Source organism: Anas acuta, chromosome 16 (genome assembly GCF_963932015.1).
Source record: "Anas acuta chromosome 16, bAnaAcu1.1, whole genome shotgun sequence".
NCBI lineage: Eukaryota > Metazoa > Chordata > Aves > Anseriformes > Anatidae > Anas > Anas acuta.
In genome coordinates, this window is record NC_088994.1 from 6,548,494 (window position 1) to 6,571,243 (window position 22,750).

Here is a 22,750-nt window from a genome sequence, read left to right on the forward strand (position 1 = left end):
AATACCACAGCTCCCTTTTATTGTAGTCTGTATCCTTCAACAGCAGAGCTGTGCTGGAAAGCCTTACAATTCTCCCCTCATCTGCCTCGGCAGCACAATTCCGGGTAGACGTGTTAAGCTCTGAGATTTGTGCTTACTGTTGAGGGGAAAACTGCCTTTGAAAGCACGTTTTGCAAAACCTGGCAGTAGGTAACTGCATCCTTCTGCTGATGGTTCGTGTCATCCATCTGTGGCTTTGTATAGCAAGTCTGCTGGACAGGGTTTCATCTGCACTTCAATTGCATCTCTTAAGGGCATTTTATGTTCCATCTGAGCCAATTTTCTGAAAGTCTGATAGCTTTTTTTGGCTGCTTCCTTAAGTGCTTGCTGCCTTGATCATTTTCATCCTCACTTACATGGATGCTTGATGCTAGCCGTTCCCAAGGCATTGGCATTGTTCATCACCATGTGGAGATCTTTCTTAGAGGTCGTTTTCACACCCTGTCAGCGTGAAATATGAGATCCAGAAGCACACCTTACGAGCACTTTTCCCACCTTGTGTTAAAATAAGTTAATTACCTTGAAATAACGTATCCCTGAGGTATATTCTGTTTTTTGTCAGAATTTTGTGTTTTCATTCCAAATGAAAACCAATCCTAAACTACCTTCCTGAGTCACCCTGGCCTTCTTGGATTTGGTGTGAGGTTTAAATAAGGAGCCTGTGTGACTGATTGGCACAGTTTCTGCTGAAATTAGTAAGGTGGTTTTCCTGATAGATACCATTCTCCTTGCTCCTGCCAAAACATTTGCAGAACGTTGCTCTAGGATCAAGAGCTACCACAGGCAGGTTTTTTATTGTTTAAAACCAAATGAGGACCAAAAAAAGGGCTGAACTCAGGAGGCTCACTTCTGTCTTTTGTCTTGATGTTTATGTACGAGGTTTAAGAAGGTGGAGGTGGGACTGAAAATGATTTGTGATCTCTTTGTGGGAAACTTTCTGGTAGTTGTGGGTTTAGAAACCGCCGTATGGATCTCATGTTTCCTTACAGCCCTCCCAACAGGCGTAGTATGCTTCAGCTATCTAATTACCTTAGAATTAACTTACCTAAAGAAAAAATTCAGGTCTAGTGCTTCAGTCAAAGGTGGTGCCTTTCTAGCTAGAGTAAAATACTATCTCCTACAGTTGTTATTCTTCCTAAATTACCGATATACAGGGACTGCTGAAGCATTTTGAGTAATTTCTAGCAGAAGCTCTTTTCTGCGAACAATGCTCATCTTCTGTACAGTGGCCATGTCGTCTCATTAGGAATAAGGTATTTAATTGTGCAGCACGCTTCCTGAGCTGCACTGCACTACGTGTGCATTTCTTCTGGGTGCAGCAGCAGCTGAGAAGGAAACTACTCCATAGGGCTGGCACGAGGGGGAAGTTTAAACTTCTTGTATCGTCGTGGCTGCTCAACAGAGTGGTCTGGGTAATTCAAAGACTGAGCACTGTGACAGGTTAATGGCCTTCTAGCTGATTGATCACTAAGGTAAAACAGCCTGTCTCAGCAGGGGATCCTGTGCCAGCTGTATGGAGCAGGAATGCTCTGGTAATGGTGGAAGAAGCGGAGAGGGGAAGGAGTACGGAGTCAGTGGCTTGGGCACAGGACACCAGGAGCTGGGGGAGGAAGCGGGCCTGGTGGGACTCCTTTCTGTCCTCTGTAGAGGAACTACTGACCCTGTGAGTTTGTTCAGCTGGAACGTGGGATTGGTGGCGCCTACCTTGCTGTGTCGAGAAGCTTGATGTGTCCTTTACAAAACGCTTTTTATAGAGGTGCTCCAAGGCAAGTTTACTTTTTTCTTTGCTACTCTGCTTTTCTTCAAGAACACTTCTTCGTACCCAAAGAATTTCAATGAATTTAAAATGACAAAGCAGGTTTTAGTCTTTCTTGTCCAAGCAGGTTTGTTCTCATTTAGGTCGTAAATGAACATCTGTTTCTTTATCTCTGCCCTTAATGGGATACTTGTCCACATCTGAAAGCAGCTGCATAATATACTACAGTTGTTTGGCTTTGCTGAGCAGGCATCCTGGACCTGATGTTAGATCACAGCTGACTATAATTTGGCATGATCCTTGATGCTTTACGAGACTGAATTCTTCATTTTCTCAAATTCTAAGCTTTTTCAGCTGTGTCTTTGTGAAAGGAGGAGCAAGTGGCAGGTGAGGACTATGCTGTATCAGATATCTGTGACCCAAGGTGTTCTGTTTGTGGATGTTGCTGTCCTTTTGTTTTTATTAAAAAAAAAAAAAAAAAAGTGAATATTTGTTCTTGGCCAGTGTCTGGCACAGTAATGACTGCTTTCTAATTTTCTGTAGCATACTCTTACACCAACATAACAATAAAATGAAGACTAGGAACTTAATTATACTGGTTCGTATGTTTCTCTTGAAGGTGGGAAGAAGAGCGCTACCCTGAAGGAATTAAATGGAAGTTCCTAGAGCATAAAGGTCCTGTGTTTGCTCCACCATATGAACCTCTGCCTGAGAATGTCAAATTCTACTATGATGGTGAGTTAATCTGCAATTCCAGCTTGCATTCTCAGGGCGTTGTTGCAATTTTCTGAGGAGATGAGGAGGTGGATTTGTTTCAGTGGTTAGTTTAAGAGAAGTTCTTCAACAGCTTAGAAAAGGACGGCTTGGTAGAAGTAAAGGGAGCAGCCTGCTGAATTGACACAGAGATGAACTTGTTCCCATTCTGTTGTGGTAAATCTGTCAGCTTCATTAATAATGTGAGAGGGGGTCTTATGCCCAAGAGAAGCATTGTGTAACCAGTACAGTACATAATTAGAGCTACTTTGTCACTGGTCATCTTTAGGCTTGCTTTGTGTTCTTCAATATTATGAATTGAAATTTCCATAATCTGTAATTAATTTCGTGATCGTTCAGTGGCATTAATGGAACAAAACTAGATAGTTTTGTTACAAATGATTAGGATGTTGCAGGAATGCATGGGATCAGCCTGATCTCAAGGATGTAGCCCTCCAGTGTGTGTCATGCTCCCATTTAGCTACTATTGTGCATGGTAGAACTAATTGATGTGGGGTTCTAATCTGCTGGGCTGACTGGTTGTTAGAGGCTCATGTGGATAGGATTATATGATGTGATGCCTGATGGAGACTGGACTTGATGACCCGTGTGTTTCCTTCTAGTTCTGTGATCATGTTAAATGAAGGATCAAATTAGCCCAGGATTAAATTAAGTGGGAGGCATTTGAGTGGATGAAAATGTAATTTTTGGCGAAGGGGACATCTGTGCGTGGAACTCTTCCAGAAGCAAGGCGATATTTTCATGTGACGTGACACATACTGAAATCCTGAGAAATAGGTGGCACTCACTTTCAGCAACAAGGCAGTGAAATAAATGTGCTGCATCCTATTGAAGACCATCTCTAAGCAAACAGCACAATGATCAAGGGTGCCCATTTTCCTCTAGCTGTCTTAGGGCTCGATAAGAACTTGTAGCAAGGTTGGAAATATTTCTTCCCCCTCTACTGAAGAATATATATGATCTCTCCTGATGTCTAGAGAAGAAGAGGGGCGAATTATGCTATAATTATCCCTTTCGTGCAGGCAGCAATGAGCTTCTATCTTGCCACCTATTTCACAAAACCTCCTAGAAACACAGGGATTTGTTGCAACCTCTGTCTTTGTCATGGCAAGAATTGATCAATAGGCTCAAAAATTAGGGGCGGGGATGGATCCTGGCAAACAAAGCAATCGCATACATCTTCCCTGAGAAACCGAGGGGGGGAGGGCATCAGATGGCTGATTTACACAGCAGCTGCTGAGACCGCTGTCTGTGCTTACAAGGCATTGTCTAATTTCAAGATTAGCCTAGGATGATTTGTAGAGTCCAATAATCACGCTGTGGCTGGCCAGCCAGCTGCCAGAGCTCACTGGAGGAATCCCTCCCGTGCCTGGTGATTGCAGTGCAGCGAGACTGGCCCTGATTTCATCCAACACGACTGTGGGGCTATTGTCAGTGCTTACAATACCGCGCTCGGGGAGCCTGAAATGCCAAAAGCCATCTTTAAGGGCCTGGCTATATTTTTGAGTGACTATGGGTTAATGAGCTACTGCTTGTACCACAAAGGCGGCTTGAACTCACTGTTTAAGGCAGCCTGAACTCGCTGTTTTTCTGTAGATGGACAAGATAACAGTGGAGATGATGGCAGTGGTGGTTGTCACTGCGGTGTGGTCTCTCCTGCCTGTTATGTCCCTGGGTTGTTCCCTGACTTTTGTTTTTTCAGACTGCAAACTAATGCTCAGGGCTCTGAAATAAATCATTTTTTTAAAATATACAGTACTGTCACTGAGAGCTTTTTCCAAGTTTTTTAAAAGTGGGAATTGTGTACAATGAAATCTGTTTTAAAGTGGTTAGGTAAAGATGCCTGAGCCTGTACTACTCTGTAGCAATTTGGGAACAACTTTGGTCATTTAAGCCCCATAATGTGTTGCTTACTTGATAGCCTCTTTCGAGCTAGACTTGCAGCCTGGAAAAAAAAACACTTCCCTTGCTGTCTCTCCCTTCCCCCATTTCCTGTTGTAGGCAAACAAATGTAGTATTTTAGGTTGCAGCTTACAAACTGGCAGAGTTTCTGTTGGTTTTGTTTAATTGCGCGATGTTCTCAGATCGCTGGGAGGACTTTTTGCCGAAGCCCTGTTTTACAAGACTTTACGGATCTTCAGGCTCTATAGAAAACTCCTGTGCTTTAATTTTATAGATGCTGTAACTTTTCCAACCATGGAGTAAATCAAAAGCATGCTATTTTTTTCCACTAGCACAGAATCAACAGTAGTGTTTCTTGTATTGACTTTTGTGCAGTAAAACAGTCATTAAAAATCCCCAGGTGTTGACTGTCTGCCAGCCCACGGGGACTTCAAATATTCCTTGCAGCTAGCTGGAGATGTGAGTTGCATGCAAAGTCCTTCACGGGGTTCACTCACATGTTGTCAGGAATGCAATCTGGACTGAAAAGACGCTCAATAGGAACGTTAGATGTTGTTGAATCTACAGCTCCGGTGTTGCAGCAGCCTCTGCTCCCTTGTGTCCTAGTCTTTTTCCTTGCAGCACTTTCAGTCTGTACTGCAGTCTTGCAGATAAGCTGAAATGTGACCTTCCTGCTCACTCAAAGCTCAGTCTGTCTCAAAAACGACTATCTTTTGAGCCTGATTTGGAGACAGAGGGATGCATTCCCACAGTGAGGGACTCAGGCTATTAGCAGAATCCTGACACATTTCCCTGCAACGAAGGGGAATTAAATATTTGGCATCGCTTTCCAGCCTATTTGTGGTGTGTATATATAGGAAGGGCTCTTCCTGGCTAGAAATAGCTAAAGGCTAGAAGGGGTGTTCCAAAGCATGTCTGTCTGTGGGTAGGAGAGGAATACAGAGCCTGTATTTCCCATATGTCTGAGTGCCGGAATATGAATTTTAATGAAATTCCTTGCCTCTTCCACTTCAAACAGCAGTATCTCCCCAGGAGCGTACACACCACAGGGATGGCTCAGCACAGGGTTTCCTGCAAGAGGCCTTTTCCCCTTCCTGCCCTGCGTCTCTCAGACCTCACATCAGACTGTTATTGCTTTTTTTATAATGTTTAACTTCCAGAGAGAACTTTTTTTCAAAATCTTTGATGGTAGGTCGAGCAAGTGTGTTCCTCTGTTTCTTTTGCCCATCCAATTTGCAGTACTATCTAACACTTCTGTGAAAAACTTCAGAGTGGTAAAAGTATGCTGTCCTTTAAGGGAGTTACTGTAGCTTCTTTCTGGCTTCAGTTCCTAATTTTACCACGTGCTTTAAAAATACAACCTTTCTTCGTAGGTAAAGTCATGAAGCTGAGCACCAAAGCAGAAGAAGTTGCCACATTCTTTGCAAAAATGCTTGATCACGAATACACTACGAAGGAGATCTTCAGGAAAAACTTTTTCAAAGACTGGAGAAAGGTATGCGGGTAGTCTGGGGCTGTGGTGACTGCAGGCATGGCTGGTGTCTCCTCACTGCTAGGCAGTGAACAGAGGCTGCTGTCCTGGGGTCCTGCCTAGGAGAGCTCGCTTGTGGCAACTGCAAGTTGCTTCAGGTCTTAGCCATGAGGTTTCCAGTTAGTCCTGTAGCTTCTCCAGGAAGAAAGGCCCTCAGATGCTTCTAAACTGAATGTCAGAATTTTCCAAACCGAATTTGCCTGTTGCGTGATGGGTTATAGCTGATCTGACCATTAAATGCTTTGAAGGGCCTTCCTTACAGCAGAAGGAAGCCCTTTCCAAAGACCTAAAAGCCAAACCTTCCTCAGTGCTTGCAGAGATGAGGCCACGCATTGTATACACCCTGTTCCTTGTCCTTTGCTCTTTGACCTTAGCTGGAGTCAGCATGTACAAGAATTTAGGGATTCTTGGGGGATTACTGTGAGAACCTGTGCATTGTCTCCATTTCAGCTGTCACGGGTAGGGTAAGCTCTATTATACGTGTATGAAAATGTAAAGCACTACTTTTCTTTCTGCAAGGAAATGACCTCTGAAGAGAAGAGCACTATCACCAACCTCAGCAAGTGTGACTTCACCCACATGAGCCAGTATTTCAAAGCTCAGTCGGAAGCTAGGAAACAGATGTCCAAGGAGGAGAAACAGGTACCAGAGGGAATTCTAGGAGAATTCTTGATGCTTAGCTGGCTTGTAAACACCTTAGTGTAATTGTTCTCTGCCTGCCTTGCCATTTATAAGTCAGTGTTTACTAGCTTTCACACTATTACATTCATGTAATTGTAGAAATCTTCACTCTGCAACTGAAGTAGTGTAAAGCACTGTGTTTGCAGCTGAACCTTCATCCTGACTTAAAATGATATTGATCAGGATTAAGGCTCCTGACCCTGCTTAGGTAAATAAAGAGAATAAGATGTGTTATGTTTGATGGGACCCTTGGTCCCTAGCCAGTAGTGTCTGCTCAGGTAAGGATAGATTTTTATTTTAAGAGTTCCTTAGGTCTGAAGGGCAAAATGGAGCATAGTGAAATGGATGCCGCAACAATAGTGGGATAGTAGTGAGTAAGATATATTAGGAAAAAATATTTTAAATTAGGTCTCCACTTAATGCAGTTTTGTAATCAAAAATGGAATTTTATTTTCAGTAGCATGGCTGCAGTGGCTTGTGGGCAAAAAAGTAGATTTTGAATGAATGAAATGTACTGCATAAAACTTACTACAATAAAAGTTGGAAACTGGCCCCAAGTTCTCACTTGATCCTTTCCAACACTACAGTAATTCTCCTTGAATTGTGGGGCCTGGTGGCTTGGAATTACAGTCTTTGGGGTCAGGAGTCTTGCCAAAGTAGAGAGCCCATGTCATATTGCTGTATCAATTTGATATACATGGGGGAGCCTTTCCCCATTCCCACTCACAGTAACTATTGAAGTGGAGAAAAGTGGCTTTTACTGTTAAATTTCTTAGCTTGTGCACCAGTGCTGTCCATGGGACAGATAGTTTATTTTGGGCTGAGACGTTCTTATTTTTTGCTACTTTTCCTTCCATGTTATTAGAGTTCAAGCACAGAAGTATGCAGTGAAATCTCAGCGTGATCTTAGGAGGCCATGTTCTGCCTTTGAGACCATTTGCTGACACAGACTTCCCATGCTTTTAGCAGCAGACTGGAGACATTCCTCTGCCTGCTTTCTGATGCTGAGTTCAGACACAGAAAACTTTTTTTTTTTCCCCTATATAAACAACAAGATGTAAAGTCCAGTGGATGTCACGTGCTTGTTCTGGGGCTGAATAGAGATTATAAACCAGCAGTACTGTGGTAAATGGCCTTTGTAGATGTGGTATGTGGTGGAGGTAAATGCTTCTGTTGTGGCAAAGTAGGGCTGGTGAAGATAAATATTAATCTGTTCCACTCAAATACAGATTTTAGGAGGGCTTTTTGTACATTCTTTCTTTTTTTTCCTGCTTGTCTTGCTTACCTGAGCAGTCTGCTGCCCTGTGTGTTGGTCCAGCACTTGGCACAACTGGAGTCTGGCTTTGAGTTGGTCTTCAGTGTTACTGGAGTGCAAATATCAAAATTATTCGGTCTTATTATGTACAGATGTGTGGTGCTGGGCATAGTACTTCATCTTTTGCTTTTGGGTGTTTCCAGAAAATCAAAGAGGAAAATGAGCGGCTATTGAAGGAATATGGTTACTGTGTGATGGACAACCACAAAGAGAGGATTGCGAACTTTAAGATTGAACCTCCAGGTCTCTTCCGAGGTCGTGGGAACCATCCCAAGATGGGCATGTTGAAGAGACGTATCATGCCAGAAGATATCATCATTAACTGCAGCAAGTAAGCACTGGGCGCTTTCTGGTTAGGATAGCTTCTTTTCTAAAATCCAGTAGGGGTTCCTGTGCAAGCATGTAGAGATACACATGCTGCTTATCTTAGACTTACGTGGATAAGAAACTGCGTCATACAAGCAGAGACTGAACAAGATTATCACAAGCTTCATTTAGAACTTTGTCGACACATTTTCTTCCTCGTCCTTGTGTGTTTAAACATTCTTTCCTGCTGCAAATACCTAAAATTAATTTTCTGCTAAGTAGGTTGTTCTGCTTTGTTAAAGGCTAGGGTTTGGTGGCCTTCTCTTTGGTCCTGTCCTGATAAGCATCTTCACTATTGTAGTGTCCACAAATCAAAGTTGGTCCTAGGAATGTGTTCCCACTGATAGCAATTACACTTGATCTTTTGCTACTGTGATTCACTTGATTTCCCACTTGTTGAAATTTGTAATTACTTTGCTTTGGTTTCTTTACCTGTGCTTTCTTCGTGTGATGGTATTTGTTACTTCTCTCAATTTTGAAGCTTAAAAATCTCTTTAAATAGCTTTTTTTGTTGTCCTCTTAACTCTGTGCAGGGATTCCAAGATCCCTCCCCCTCCACCAGGACACAAATGGAAGGAGGTTCGGCATGATAACAAGGTTACCTGGCTAGTGTCGTGGACTGAGAACATCCAAGGCTCTATCAAATACATCATGTTGAACCCCAGCTCAAGAATTAAGGTACAGATTTAGTTAATAATAAGAAGAAAATACTGGTCATGAAGCAAATGTAGCTGTTGGCTAGGAGAGTGATAGGAAGTAAGTATCTTGCTATTTCATCCTGTGCTGATTGAATTCATATGAAAGTACACGTGCTTCTGTTCTGCCTTGAAAAAATAGAATGCAACTGCTGCACAAGAGAGATGAAATCTGAAAACTCTATACCTATTGAAAAGCAATATTGTGTCATTCCTTGTAGGAATCCTTTACTCTTTGTAAGCTGAAAAGGTGGTAATTCACCCAAGAATGGGCTTGTTCTGGTGGATATTTTATCTACTTTTGGCCCTGATTTGGCCCCTGCCTAATAATCATGTAGTGAAATTCTAACCATGGGCTGATGATTAGTCAGTTCTGAAATGTAAAACATGGCCAGGTTACTGGCTGAGAAGACTGATAAGGAGCCCATGGCTGAAGGAAAGCAAACCCTGCTGTGGGAGCAAATAAGTGGACAATGGATCAGTTCCGTAAAAGAAATAATGAGCCTGTTGAAAGATAAGTAGTCCCCAGTTTTGGGGACAGAATTTAAGTTCTTCTCATGAAATCATTTTTGTAAGAGATTTTTTTTTCCTGTATTGGAAAGGAGGAGTTTGTCCTACAAGTGTGAGAGAAATCTGTTCCTTGTTAATTTACGTCTTCTTTTTGCCATGACTTGAACATATAATAATCCTGATGAACTGAGCTGGTGGTGTTGCTTGTATGTTTTATGGGTATTTAATTAAACAGATGAAAGAATCTAAGCGTTATCTGAATAGAGCAGAGGAAACCATTTATATACTGAGAAGCACGGAAGACATAATGTCTCCTTGTGTCTCTATAGTTGCTTCCGTTCAAGCATTTCATATCATGGAAATCTGAATTGCTTACAGCTGCCTGGCAGCATAGTTTGGAGCTGAGCTGTTTTAGCAGTAAAGTCTCAGTGCTTTTGTGCAGTGAGACCATTTACCACTCATACTTGTGAAACCTTGAGAGGCAGATTGGAACTGGTCCTCTGCCTGCTTTCTGATGCTGACTGTATTCCAACTTTCTCTGCAGGGTGAGAAGGACTGGCAGAAGTACGAGACAGCTCGGAGGTTGAAGAAGTGTGTAGATAAAATCCGAAATCAATATAGAGAAGATTGGAAATCCAAAGAGATGAAAGTACGGCAGAGAGCTGTGGCACTGTACTTCATTGATAAAGTAAGGCTCGTTCCCCAGCACACTCCTCCTACCTTTCCTGTCCTATTAGGAATACTCACGACTGCTGTGTGTCTGTTCCTAAAGCAGAATTGAGCCCAGTTACTAAGGTATCCTGAGACTTCCTGGTGGGCAGGAATCCCACCCCTCTGCTTTTCCTTCCCATTACCTGGAAATCAAGAGCAATAAACTATTGTACTGCCTATGGCTATTTCAGGCAGCATTGTTTTAGCTCAAAATTCACAGCTGGGTTCCAGAATCTCCCAGTTGGATTACTGGGAACTTTGTGTGGACCTTTTGTCTCCAGCTGTTTCAGTTTTCCTGCTGGGAGTTCTGCTACTTGGTCACCTCATAGTCACGAGGTTTCATAATTATGCTCAGTTTCACACTGCAGAATAAAGAAAACTGAAGTTGTATTGATTGACTTAACACTATTTGAAGCCAGCTCCCATAGAGCTGTTGCCCTGCTATGTTTGATTTTGACCAACCAAATTAACAGTTTGTGTTCAGAATGGTTTGATGTAAATAGGGGAACTTTGATTTGAATAATTGTGGTTTCATATGAATGTTTAAGGTTTTCTTCAAAAATCAGAAATTGATTTAGCCACTACAGTTACACCATATTTTTATGCAGCCAAATGTAGCTTTTAGATTACTTAAGTACCCTGAAGAAAGTGTCACGTATGTTGTTTAAAATGTGTTTTTTTAGCATACTGTGAAGAGTAAGAAGATGCATAACTAATGAACTTTCTGATTTTGTATCAGGTTGAATTCACTTGGAAGTCAGTCTAATATTTTAAAAAACACCAAACATTTTGAAATGAACTTTTGTTAGCTGATCAGAACTACCTTATAATTTGAGTTAGTTAATGTGAGAAAGCTGGTAAAACATCTTGCTTTAATCTTCCATTTTAAAACGAAGGTAATTTGGTAGATTGATAGAAGACTTTTGGCATTAGTGTAGCGTTAGTTAAAATATTTAAAGGCAACCTAGGGAGTTTCAGAGAATTTTGTTTTGTCCCTTCAAAAGCATGTTTCTCCCTCTTCTACTGTGGGCACCCCTGATTTGTAGGCCCATGTCTGAAAGTTTCTAGTATCTATCCATGACTGAGATAGTCCGAAATGCTTACCTCACTTGTCTTGGTGTAAATGTAGCTTGCTCTGAGAGCTGGAAATGAAAAAGAAGAAGGAGAGACAGCTGACACCGTGGGCTGCTGCTCTCTGAGAGTAGAACATATCAAGCTGCATCCTGAACTGGATGGCCAGGAATACGTGGTTGAGTTTGACTTCCTCGGAAAAGACTCCATCCGATACTACAACAAAGTCCCTGTGGAGAAGAGGGTAAGGCACCTCCACGAACACATACACAGTCTGACATGCAGAAAAATCTGGTCAATGCGGTCTTAGTGGCAATAAGAGAGTACTTTGTCACTGGTCAGAAGGCAAGTCAGTTAATGTCCTTCCCTTCTTACTGGTTGTGCCTTGGAAAGGGAGAAGGCTTACGCACTGATACTTCTGGTCTGTGTACGTGGGTACCTACCAACCAAGACTTCTTTCTTAGATAGTGTCATTTTCTTTATTCTCGTCACCCACCAATTACTAATCTGTTGCGATCTTGCCATTATTCCAGAACAAATCCCCATAAAGCAACGTGAACTGGAGGGCACTGTCCAAAAAGGCTGCTTTTGTGGGTATAACCAGGCTTCTCACCTCACCCACACCTCTGCAGTTAGCACAGCATGTTAGATAACACATGTGCAATACTGTGGTAATTGTAACGACAAAGAGCCAGAAGTGTCAACCTCTTGGCAAATGAAATGCTGGGGGGGGAGATAAACTGTAGTGCTATAGGAATCTAGAATTCTTATTTCTTTGTTTAAAGAAAAAAAAAAAGTTTAAATTTATTTCGTGTTGATCTCTCTTGGTGTCTTTTCTTTAATGCTTATAATGGGGAATTGATTATTTTGGAACTAGAAATCTTTCTGCAGAAGGTATCCATACTAGGGATTTGGAGTACACAGAGCTGGGATTTGTGGTCTCTCTGTAATCAAAAAGGTTTTGATTATTTCCCTGCCCCAGTGAGACTTGTTTGGGACGGACTTGTATGAAACATTTAATACAGTAATGAGAAGGGCTGCGTTTTGGTAGCTTGAACTCCATGGGAAATTGCTCAGGGGTCTCTTTGGTCAGAATAATTATGGAGAGTGAGGGGAGTAAGTGGTAGCTTTGGAGTCTCTTTCTCTGTTAGGTAGCTAAGCCAGAGCGGAATCAAGTCTTTTGAAATATGGATCTAAAGAATGAGCATAAAGGACATCAAACGCTCAGGACTCAGGATTGCTGGGGAAGAACTTTAAACACAAGTGTCTTAAGAGATGATGGCCTTTGCCCATTGGGAAGTAATGTCCAGCATCATCGGTGTTGCCTGAAAACAGTTCCAGTGGTGCCTCAGCAGTGTTGCTTCTACCCAGCACTGTTCAGTCCCAGTGCCTTAACATGAACGTTTTGTCTTCTTGCAGGTTTTTAAGAATCTCCAGTTGTTCATGGAGAACAAACAGCCTGAGGATGACCTCTTCGACCGCCTCAATGTAAGCACGTAGTTACTGGTGAGGAATGGTGGTAGAGCACCAGGCTCACTCCGCACCAGGCAATAACAGCTGCTCTGTTCCAAAAATGGTTTCAGTGGCAGGTTTTGTTTCTTGTTTTTTTTCAGAGCTGTCCTGGGTGACCTGAGTGAAAGACACACACCTGAGTGAGAGTCTCTCTCAATCTGGTGTCTGTATTGCTCACTGTGCCTGCAGGTTCCTGAACTGATGGGCTTTGGCCCTGTGGAGCTTGGCTGGCTCTGACATGGGAAGGTTTTTTCAAAATTCAGAAAAGATGATTGTGAGTTGACAGATTTTCAAATGCCATCCCTGATTGCACATTTGGCACTGTGGGAGCACTGTGGTGGTTTAAGCACCTTCCCTGGGATGGGACAGGCATGTCCCTATCTACTGGGAGCCAAAACCTCCACAATGAAGAAAAGTTGACTGTTTATGATACTTGATCCTGGTCTAATACTTGCTGGTTCTTTATGCACTTTTCCTGGGGTTTCAGTGAAGTTTTGGCCATTTGGTGTCAGGTCTGAGTCCCCTAGTTAGGTTTTGGCTGTGAACCGTGTGTCTTCATTAGCAGTGTGTCCAGAGGTTTCACTACTGAAGTCAATTCTAATGCTGTCATTTTTTTTCTGCTTCTTTAGACCAGTATCTTAAATAAACATCTTCAAGACCTTATGGAGGGACTGACAGCCAAGGTATTCCGTACTTACAACGCCTCCATCACGCTACAGCAGCAGCTCAAGGAGCTCACTAATCGTAAGTCCTGTCCCTGCAACTGTGAAGGGAACAGTTGCATCCTGCAATCCAGACCTGCCTTCCTCAGCTTAACCTTCTGTCTGCATACCACCGCCTGGTTGCAGTTCTCCCAGTGTAAATGTCAAACAGCTGAAGTCTGACCAAAAATCTGCTGCCAATTGTTTTGGGGTAGCTGAGCAGCCCAGCACTGGGGCAGTGCAAAGCTCATCTGTGAGCGTACTGTGGTTCGCCTGCCAAGATATGCCTGGCTTTTACCAAATCTTTCATTTGTTTCCTCTTAGCTGTAAAAGGCTGTATGTGGCAGGCAAGGCAGATACAGCTGCAACAGTCCCATGTTTCTTGGTTGCTCATTAACATCTTCTCTGCTGAGCACTGCTCACTTGCACTTCAACAGCTTTACGAAATGGACATGTTTGGAGGAAACTGAAGTCCAACAGCATCTTGAGCAGTATGGTCATGCTGCCCTCTTCTCACTCTGAGCATGGATGTGCTTCCCCTGCCTCCTGAGTGGCAGATGTCTTTGTTGCTATTGATGGAACCAGCACAGAAAGTTAGGGTTTGGGATGGAAGTGATCAGGCTCTTAGCACTGTGGTTAGAGACGTGTTGAGACAGTTCCATCAGAGAGCGGGGTCACTTCTGCAGTGACTGTGCGCTTGCAGGGATGGTGGGGTGCTGGCTGGGACTCCTTGGCCCTGGAGAATACCAGTTGTTCACCACTTTCTTGTACTTTGCAGCGGATGATAACATCCCAGCGAAGATCCTTTCCTATAACCGTGCCAACAGAGCGGTTGCCATTTTGTGTAACCACCAGAGGGCTCCGCCGAAGACCTTCGAGAAGTCCATGATGAACCTTCAGAGCAAGGTACTCTGAGTTGCTGCATCTCACAAGTCATGTTTCCTTTCAGATGGGGAAAAATGGAAGCAGAGCCTGCTCTCCCCTGTCAGGAATTGATTAGTGTTGCATCAGAGATGGGCCTGCTGGGAGAGGCAGACTCTAGAAGCACAATATTGAGCTGAAAGGACCACACTTCCGTTAGTCACCTTTTACTTGTAAAGACCAAGACCGGACCCTTTATCTGCCCTTCATCACATAGCTGTGTTCTGCTGCTATCAAAATTTCAGGGCAGCAGCCCAGCTCTGATCTGTGTCCCCTAAAGGGCCCAGAGTGGACATTTGTTCCTACTGCGTGAATCCCAGGCCCCTGTCTATGCAGGCTGTGTACGTGGTGCGTTACGCCCCTCTGACCTGACCTCTTCCTTTGCAGATTGTTTCTGGTGAAGGCCATGAGGTCCAAAGGGGTTAGGTCTGTTCCTGGTCTGGTGTTAGAATAACCTTCACATAAGGACTTCTGGTTTGGCACTGCAGTGACCCCTGCTTCTGTAACACCTAACATGGCTGCCTTCACCCTAGATCTTAGAGCCTGGGGAATGGTTGAAGGGGCTGAAAAATGCTAAATCTCCCTGAATTCTGAACTTACCAGAGGAGAGCTGCCTGAAGCCTTAACAGTTTTCAGCCTGTAGGGTTTGGTGGCAAGAACCCATCCCTGCTGAGGGAACAAGGATCATCCTTCTGTGGTGCCATCAGAGCTGGTACTGGTGGGACACGCTGGAGACACACTTGGGTGTAGCTGTGTGAGAAAGCTTCCAGTAGCTTTCTGTCAGCACCACCTTGTCTTTGGCCTTGTTTTGGGGGAACACAATACTAGGGCCCTGTTTTCTGAGGGGAACTTTTCACCACAATAGGACTTGCAGCAAACTGAAAGGCTAGGCACCCAGTTGTGCTGCAGAACTGGGTCTGAGCGCTGATAAATTCTGACAGTGCTCACAAACTCGCTCCCTTGGTCATGCTGTCCAGGGGTGACCGCCACAGTTGTCTGCAGCTTGTTCACAGTGCTGCCCTCTGGTTTTGCCTCTCCTAGATCGATGCCAAGAAGGAGCAGTTAGCTGATGCCAGGAGAGAACTGAAAAGCGCCAAAGCTGATGCCAAGGTCCGGAGGGATGAGAAGTCTAAAAAGTAAGGCTGGTGTTACAAGGCTGTGCAGTGCTCCCAGTACTTTGAGCTCCCAATGGGTGTTTCAGCCCTGTGTTCTGTTTCCCCAGCCTGTGATCCAGGAGATCTGGGAAGACTTTCTCAAGCTTTCTTGTCCCCTCTTTCTTCTGTGCATGAAGAAATGGCCTTCAAGCTGAGGAGCATAGGGTGTCCCGACACCACGGTTCCTGATGTGGCCACTAGCATTAGTCTGCACTGTGTCCCTGAGCACCCACCAGTGCCACAGTTGCCACCCTGCTGCCCAGGACCAAGCAAAGTAATGGATCGAGCGTGCAACATTGCCATCTTTAAGGGGAGCCAGGAGTTACCCACTTGCAAATGCACTTTCCTGGATCCTGCTCTGCTCTGTTGGAAGCTCACAGTGCAGACGTTGTGCGCGCTCTGTGGAATAGTCACAGGGGTCCTGAGTTAAGGGAGTTCTGAAGGCAGAATCTCTGTGTGACTTTTAGAGAGGGAAAGTTGGGCTGGGTTTAAAGCGGGCGTAGTGTCAGTATAGTTGAGGCTGTTGCTTCCAACCCTTTAAAGCAAAACTGCTGCTTAGGATTTCTGCGCTGCCTCTTTGAAAACGTCTGTTCTTAATTGCATGTGCTGATTGTTTTGTGTCATTATCTGTGCTGACACAACTGCCTTTTGAGGCTGGTGGCATTGCTTACCTTGAGCAGGGTCCCTTTGCCTTCCTGCAGCGCTGCTGTCTCAAGCCCAGTAGGGCATCAGGCATTAAATATTTTTCCTCCCTCACCCCAGGACAGTGGAGAGCAAGAAGAAAGCAGTGCAGAGGATTGAGGAGCAGCTGATGAAGCTGGAGGTTCAGGCTACAGATAGGGAGGAGAACAAGCAGATTGCCTTGGGCACCTCCAAACTCAACTATCTGGATCCCAGGATCTCTGTTGCTTGGTAAGTTCTGCCCTGGGCGGTGCTGGAGGGAACCGCTCCTTCCCCTGTGTGCAGTCCCACAGGTGGAAGACAAGGGCTGTGGCTGAGAGCAGTGCCCCCGTGCACAGAGACAGACCTTTCTGGCCTTCCCTTACATGCTAAAATGGTTTGGGGAAGCTTTAAACGAATCTCTTGGGGCAGCTGCCACGTGCCAGCCCCTGCCAGCACTGCACTGGGAGGTGGTGGGTCAGTGAAGCTGCAGGGTGTGCTGCTGGGAGGCTGCTTCTGCTCAGCTGGGTGGTTTGCCTCGCAGTGAAGCAGAGCTAGGAAGGTGCTGGGGGGGAAGCAGAGCAGCTCTGCTGCGCCACGAGGGGTTGGGGGCCTGTGTTGTGCTCACTCTAACAGCATCTCCTCTTCTGCAGGTGTAAGAAGTGGGGAATTCCTATAGAGAAGATATATAACAAAACCCAGCGAGAGAAATTCGCCTGGGCTATCGACATGGCAGAGGAAGACTATGAGTTTTAACCTGTTTTTAATGAGCTGAATGTTATGGGGGAAAGAAAAAAAAAAAAAGGGGGAGTAGCCTGGTTTTTAGGAAGATTGATAAACTGTGAGCCTTACTTGTCCTTGGATATACTGGGGAAGGGGGAGGAAAGGGGCAAGTGAGCATCAGATAAAACAGCCAACATCTTGTAGAAAGCATAACCTGGAAATATCCTAAAGGAGCTGAGCCAGTTGTCCTATGGACAACTTATTTAAAAATGTTTCAGAGATCCAAATTCTAGCTGTCTGGTTTGTGTGGTTTTTCTCTTGAGGCAGAGCAAGTGGATGGGGGATTTGTCAACCTTCCGCCAGGCAAATTCACCATCACACTGAGAGCGTGGGAATCTTTAGCTACTGTATACAAAATCCAATTATATTGGTGCGTTTTTACAGTTAGGGTTTTGCAATAACTTCTATATTTTAATAGAAAATGGACTCCTTAACCCCTGCCCTTCCCCTCCCCCTCCCGCCCCATTTCAGAATTTAACAAAAAAAAAACAAAAAAACAAAATGTAAGAAACCCAACGCACCTGTTACAGCTGTCACTTACAGTCATGGAAATACCCAATTTTTTTTTAAATTGTCACTTGAAACAGTCGTGGCATCGGAACATGAATTCCAAATATCCACCGCATTTGTTCAAAGCAAAGCGTGATGGGAAATCGGCCTCCTGACTTTTGAGTGTTCCTTTTTTTTTTAAATGTGAATTTTTATTTCTTTTAATTATTTTAAAATATTTAAACTGTCTTTTCTTGATCTTAAAGATCGTGTAGATTGGGGGAGCGGGTGGGGGGGGCCGCGTGATAGGGAGATGTGTGTGAAATCTGAGGACAAGTGAAATCTGCAACAAATGACATTCCTATCACCCTTTGTTCTGAGCACGCTCTGTACACTTCAAGAATATCTACTTTTTAGGTTTGTCAGACTGTTTTACCTTTTTCCCCCTTTTTTTCTAAGCCCCACTCCCCTCTTTTACTTGAAAGATTTTATTGTGTAAAAAGAAGTTTCACAGGTCAATAAATTTCGAGGGAAATGAGCATCGGTCCAAAAAAAAAAAGGAAAATAATTAAGATTTTAGGGCTTTTATTTTTTTCTTTTGTAATTGTGTAAAAAAATTTTAAAAAATTAAAAAGCAGAATTTTAATGTGAAACCTTTTTTTGCTATAATCATTAGTTTTAGAGGCATTGTTAGCGTAGTGTGTGTGCGAAGACCATTTCCTGCAGCCTTTCCTCAACAAGTATCTTCTATTTTTATCATGAATTCCCTTTTAATCAACTGTAGGTTATTTAAAATAAATTCCTACAACTTAACTGAGTGTTGGTGTCCGTGTGTTCTTTCACCTCAGGCCCTGGGCCGAGGTCCCCAGTCCTGCCCCTAGCCTGCGGGGCTGTCAGGCTTGATGCCACGCTGGATGGTCCCAAAAATGGGGCTGAGCCCCTGTCCCTGCAGCCCCGTAGAGCGGCTGCTGCCTCCATGGTGAGGCCCTGGAGCCTCGCTCATCCCACCAGGGCTGCAGGGAGGATGCTGAGCGCATGGCAAGGTGCGTGGGGAGGGACCAAGCGATGTGTCTCCACCAGGGATGAGCTGTGTGTGGGTTCAGGAGGATGCCAGGGATCGAAAAATGAAGCAGCTGGCTGCAGCCGGCTTCTTGGAGGGGACGAGGCTTCCCAGGGCAGCTGGAAGCAGTTGCTGCAGTGCTTTAACTCCTTGTGCCTTGTGCTGGGCCATGGTGGCCCCGTGGGCATCTCTGCTGTGGTGCTGCCGTGGTTGGTTCCCAAATCTTGGCTGCGCTCCCTACGCGGCAGCGTGCTTCCCTGGCTTTGTGCAAACCGCAGCGAAACAGCAGCAGCCTGACCTGCCGAGCTGCTGGGGCCCTGCGCTCACCTCGTCCTGGGAACCCCTCGCTTGGTGGGGCAGCAGGACGGGGTGAGCCCCGAGCTCCTGGCGTGCTCTGCTGCCTTCCACCAGCCCTGGTGCTGGGGAGCCGAGCCTGGAGCAGACCCCGGCCCCTTCCCCGAGGCTGGAGCAGCACTTTGGAGGCTCCCAAACCCCCGGGGGGGGGCTGCCCAGCCCTGCCGCCCCTCCCCAGCCTGCCCCAGCTCCCTGCCGCGCTGCTTGGAGGTGCTTTGTTGTGGCTGCGAAGCCTCACGGCTTGGCAGCAGGCACCGTTTACTCTCTGGGGCCTTTCCAAGGTGCAGCGGAGAAAATGCCAACTGACGAGGAAAAGGGCTCATTGTGCTCCCAACCTGCCCGTGCCTGGAACAATGCGGCCCGTAAAAATATCCTTTCTATTTATACAGCTTGCCCGAGTGAACCTCCCGGATCCCGTGCTGCTGAGCAGGGGAAAAGTGCTTCTCCCTCCCCTGGCGGCTCCGTGTTGATGGAGAAACGGCCGGGGAAGCTGCTGCGTCCTGCCCCACATCCCACCAGCACCGCCCTAGAGCGCCCAGTCCTCGCCTGCTGGGGTGCCCCCACTTCAGGGTGCCCCCACTGCTGGCATCACGGGGGGGCCTCCTGCTCCCTGTGCCACCGGGGGGCTTTTGGGGGTCACCTGGGGGACGGCTGGGCCAGGCGTGCGGCTCCTCTGGCTCCCAGCTGGAGGGGGGGAGGTGGGTTTGGAGCAGGGGGACCCCAGCCCTGTGCCTGTGACCCGGTTTGTGCTTGGCACTGAGGGAAACCGAGGCAGCGAGCGGTGACGTGACCAGAGCAGGGGCAAAACGCCCCTAAACCGGACCCCGTGTGCTGCAAACCCCTCTGGCTGCGGCCCCATCCCCCTCGGAGCCTTACGGGCTGCAAATTGGAACCAGGTGAAGGCAGGAGGTGAAAGAAAGTGCGTGTGCCTCGCAGCCACACCGGGCAGCGGGCTCAGGCTGGGGCAGGTTTCCCCTCGGGTGTTTTCCAGAACCCAGCGGGGCTCTGAAGAGCCTGGAAGGGGCAGCGGGACCCCAGGGGGAGCGGGCTCGGGGGGCACTCGTGCAGCAGGCACCGTGCCAGCATCGCCAGCTGCGTGGCCCCAGTGGTTCTGCTGAGTCCATTTTGGGCAGGAAACCTCCTCGTGCTGCCCTGTGGCTGCTGCCAGCTCCCCAGGACGGGGCAGCTCAGCACCACCGCCCCTAAAGCACTCCAGGACTCTTTCTCCAATTGCTGCGGGGCCAGAGAAGCTCTTCCCCGGGTGGTTTTTCTCAGCTGTTGCGTTGGTTTTTCACTTGCCCACCCTGGGGGCTGTGTTTCCAAGTGCAGCAGCGCAGAACAGATGGGGAACAAATAAATAACCCAGGGGGTTCACCTCTCCTGGGGACTGCGAGGTGCCAGGTACCGCTTGGGCACCTCCTCGCGGCGCGTGGTCCCCGGGGTTTTGTGGTGGTGCTGGGGCACTCGTGTCAGAGGGATGGTGAACCAGGGTTTTGTTTCCCTGGGTTTTGCTCCCCAGCCCCAGAGCGAGGCCCTTCTCCAGACAGCGCCGGCGAGGAGACGTGCAGAGAGTGCAAGGGGGAATTTCTTCAAAAGCAAAGCGCCCCCAGCCTGACCCGCTGCACCCCGACCCCGGTGAGGGGAGCTGGGCTGGGACAGCCGGGCCCCGAGGGAGGTTTCTGCTGGGGGCGATCGCTGCTGCCCGGAGCAGGAGCCGAGCGCTGAAGGATGCTGGCAGGCAGCAGGCAAACAAAAGCGGGTTTGCGTGCTGCAAAATTAAACCGTGAAATTCCTCGGCATGCAGCACCGCGGACGCTGGAAGATTATGCAAGCCTACAAAGCGATTAGGCAAACTTGGGGAAGAAAAAAATCCCAGCCAAGACACCTCATCGCAAGGCACCACCGCCTGCAGGAGCGAGCCAGGTCTGCGGGGCCGGGGGGCGACACGGGGGGGCTCGGGCTCCCCGGCAGCATCTGCTGACGCTCTCCGTGAGCCAGCCCAGGAGGTGTTTGGGAGCAAGGCGGTCACCTTTGCTGCTTCTTCGATGGCCACGCTCCCTGCTCAGGTTTTGCCCTCAAAAACAAGGGTGTGCCCGTAACGCTCGGCTATTTTAAGGGCTCTGGGAGCCGGCTGCTTCCTGCTGGTCCTGAGCGGGGCCACTCCACCAGCAAGGAGCAGCTTCCCTGGGGAGCAGGGGGCCGGGACAGGGCCTCCCCCCCAGGCTGGGGGCTCACCCAACTGCCTCGCCAGCACCGTCACACACAGGTTAGGTTGTGGGGCAGGTCCAGGCTCTTATCCCACTGTTTGTCCTTTCCTGCCTTCCTAATGCCCTAGAATTGGGTAGGATCCTAAACTGGGTAGGATCCTAAACAACTGTGAACCTTGTAGGGGCTGCTCACACGTGTCCCTGTGAAGCCTCCACGCGGGGGTATGTCCCGTCAACCTCCCCCGGTGCTGACCCCTGCCCACCCCACGCTGCTCTCCGGCACTGGGGCCGTGCTCACCCTCGCTGCCTGCTGCTGGCCACCAAACCCCAGGAAACCACAGGCTTTAACCACACAAATGGAGCACAGCACCCCGAAATGATGCCGAATCCAACCGCTTATCCCCTTGCAAAACCCTGGCTTTGTGTCCCCTCCGCCTCGGCACGGGCCCCCCACACCGAGCGGCCCCGTTGGCCGCCCCCCGCTATGGGGCACGGCCGTGGTCCCGCACGACTCCTGCAGCTGTTTGGCAGCCGCACATCTGCCGGCCAGCTGAGCCCGGCTGCGGGGCTGGGGGGCTGCCTGGGGGGTTTGGGGGGCTCTGCCCCAACCCCGTGCCGCCTCCTGCTTCTCCTGGTGTCCCCAGGTGCAGCTTGGCCCCCCCATTTGTCCCCCAAAAGATCCAATTTGGGTCTGGCTACTGGCGCAATGCTTGTGGGGATCTCTGGGGACCTGCAGCCCCCCGTTTCCCTGAATGTCCCCATAAAATTGAGGCCCCCCACGGGTGCCCGTGCGCCCCGGAGCACGAGGGGCGCTGGGGTGGGAGCGCGAAGCTCCGGGGGCGTGCGGCCCCCCAGTGCCATGAGGAGGCTGCGGCGTGACTGTCACCCCCCGGAGCCCCCCCCCGGCTGTGCCCCCTTAGAACCCCACGCGTGTCCCCCCCACCCCCCCGGGAGCTCCCCAAGCGCGGCGCGGGATGCGCGGAGCCTCCCCGGCCTCAACCTCCCCGCGCGTGGGGGCGGGCGCGCCGCGAGGGCTCCGCGCTCCTCCTCCTCGCTCCTCCTCCTCCTCCCCTTCCTCCTCCTCCTCCTCCTCCTCCCCGCCGGCCGGGCGGGCACGGGGCGCGGCGGCGGCGCTGCGGGCGCTCCCGCTCCCGCTCCCCTTTGTTCGGAGCTGAGCTGCGGAGGCTGCGGGTGCCGATGGCGGCCGGGCCGGGCAGCGGCTCCGGGGGGGCTCCCAGCGAGGCGGAGGCCGCTCACCTCTGCCGCAGCTTGGAGGTGGGCACCGTCATGACCCTCTTCTACTCCAAAAAGTCGCAGCGGCCCGAGAGGAAAACTTTCCAGGTGAAGCTGGAGACCCGGCAGGTCACCTGGAGCCGAGGCTCCGAGAAGACCGAGGGAGCCGGTGAGTGAGGGTAGGGGGGGGGCTGCGGAGCCTCCCCCCGGGCTCCCCTCGACCCCCCGGGCTCCCCCAGGGCTCCCCCCGGGCTCCCTCGGCGCCCCCCGGCCGGGGGGAGCCGGCGCAGGGCAGGAAAGGCAGGGACGAGGCTTTCCTGCTTCC

The 22,750-nt window shown here is 48.1% G+C and overlaps 2 protein-coding genes across 5 annotated transcripts in view; both read left to right on the forward strand.

Moving 5' to 3' along the window:
• Positions 1-18,389, forward strand: part of TOP1 (DNA topoisomerase I) — a 66,593-nt gene extending 48,204 nt beyond the window's left edge. Inside the window, exons 9-21 of the mRNA XM_068700210.1 lie at positions 2,415-2,530; positions 5,845-5,966; positions 6,522-6,644; positions 8,142-8,329; positions 8,898-9,042; positions 10,114-10,257; positions 11,410-11,595; positions 12,771-12,839; positions 13,493-13,607; positions 14,343-14,470; positions 15,527-15,621; positions 16,402-16,551; positions 16,953-18,389. Of these exons, the coding sequence (XP_068556311.1) occupies positions 2,415-2,530; positions 5,845-5,966; positions 6,522-6,644; positions 8,142-8,329; positions 8,898-9,042; positions 10,114-10,257; positions 11,410-11,595; positions 12,771-12,839; positions 13,493-13,607; positions 14,343-14,470; positions 15,527-15,621; positions 16,402-16,551; positions 16,953-17,055 (1,684 nt within the window). The 3' untranslated portion in view covers positions 17,056-18,389. The remainder of the gene's footprint in view (positions 1-2,414; positions 2,531-5,844; positions 5,967-6,521; positions 6,645-8,141; positions 8,330-8,897; positions 9,043-10,113; positions 10,258-11,409; positions 11,596-12,770; positions 12,840-13,492; positions 13,608-14,342; positions 14,471-15,526; positions 15,622-16,401; positions 16,552-16,952) is intronic.
• A 3,884-nt stretch (positions 18,390-22,273) lies between these two features.
• Positions 22,274-22,750, forward strand: part of PLCG1 (phospholipase C gamma 1) — a 37,801-nt gene continuing 37,324 nt past the window's right edge. For 2 of the 4 annotated variants that reach the window (XM_068700302.1, XM_068700303.1), the window contains exon 1: positions 22,274-22,594. In XM_068700302.1, coding sequence (XP_068556403.1) covers positions 22,390-22,594 — 205 coding nt within the window. In that variant the 5' untranslated portion in view covers positions 22,274-22,389. The remainder of the gene's footprint in view (positions 22,595-22,750) is intronic. The other 2 variants (XM_068700300.1, XM_068700301.1) reach the window with 1 other exon arrangement.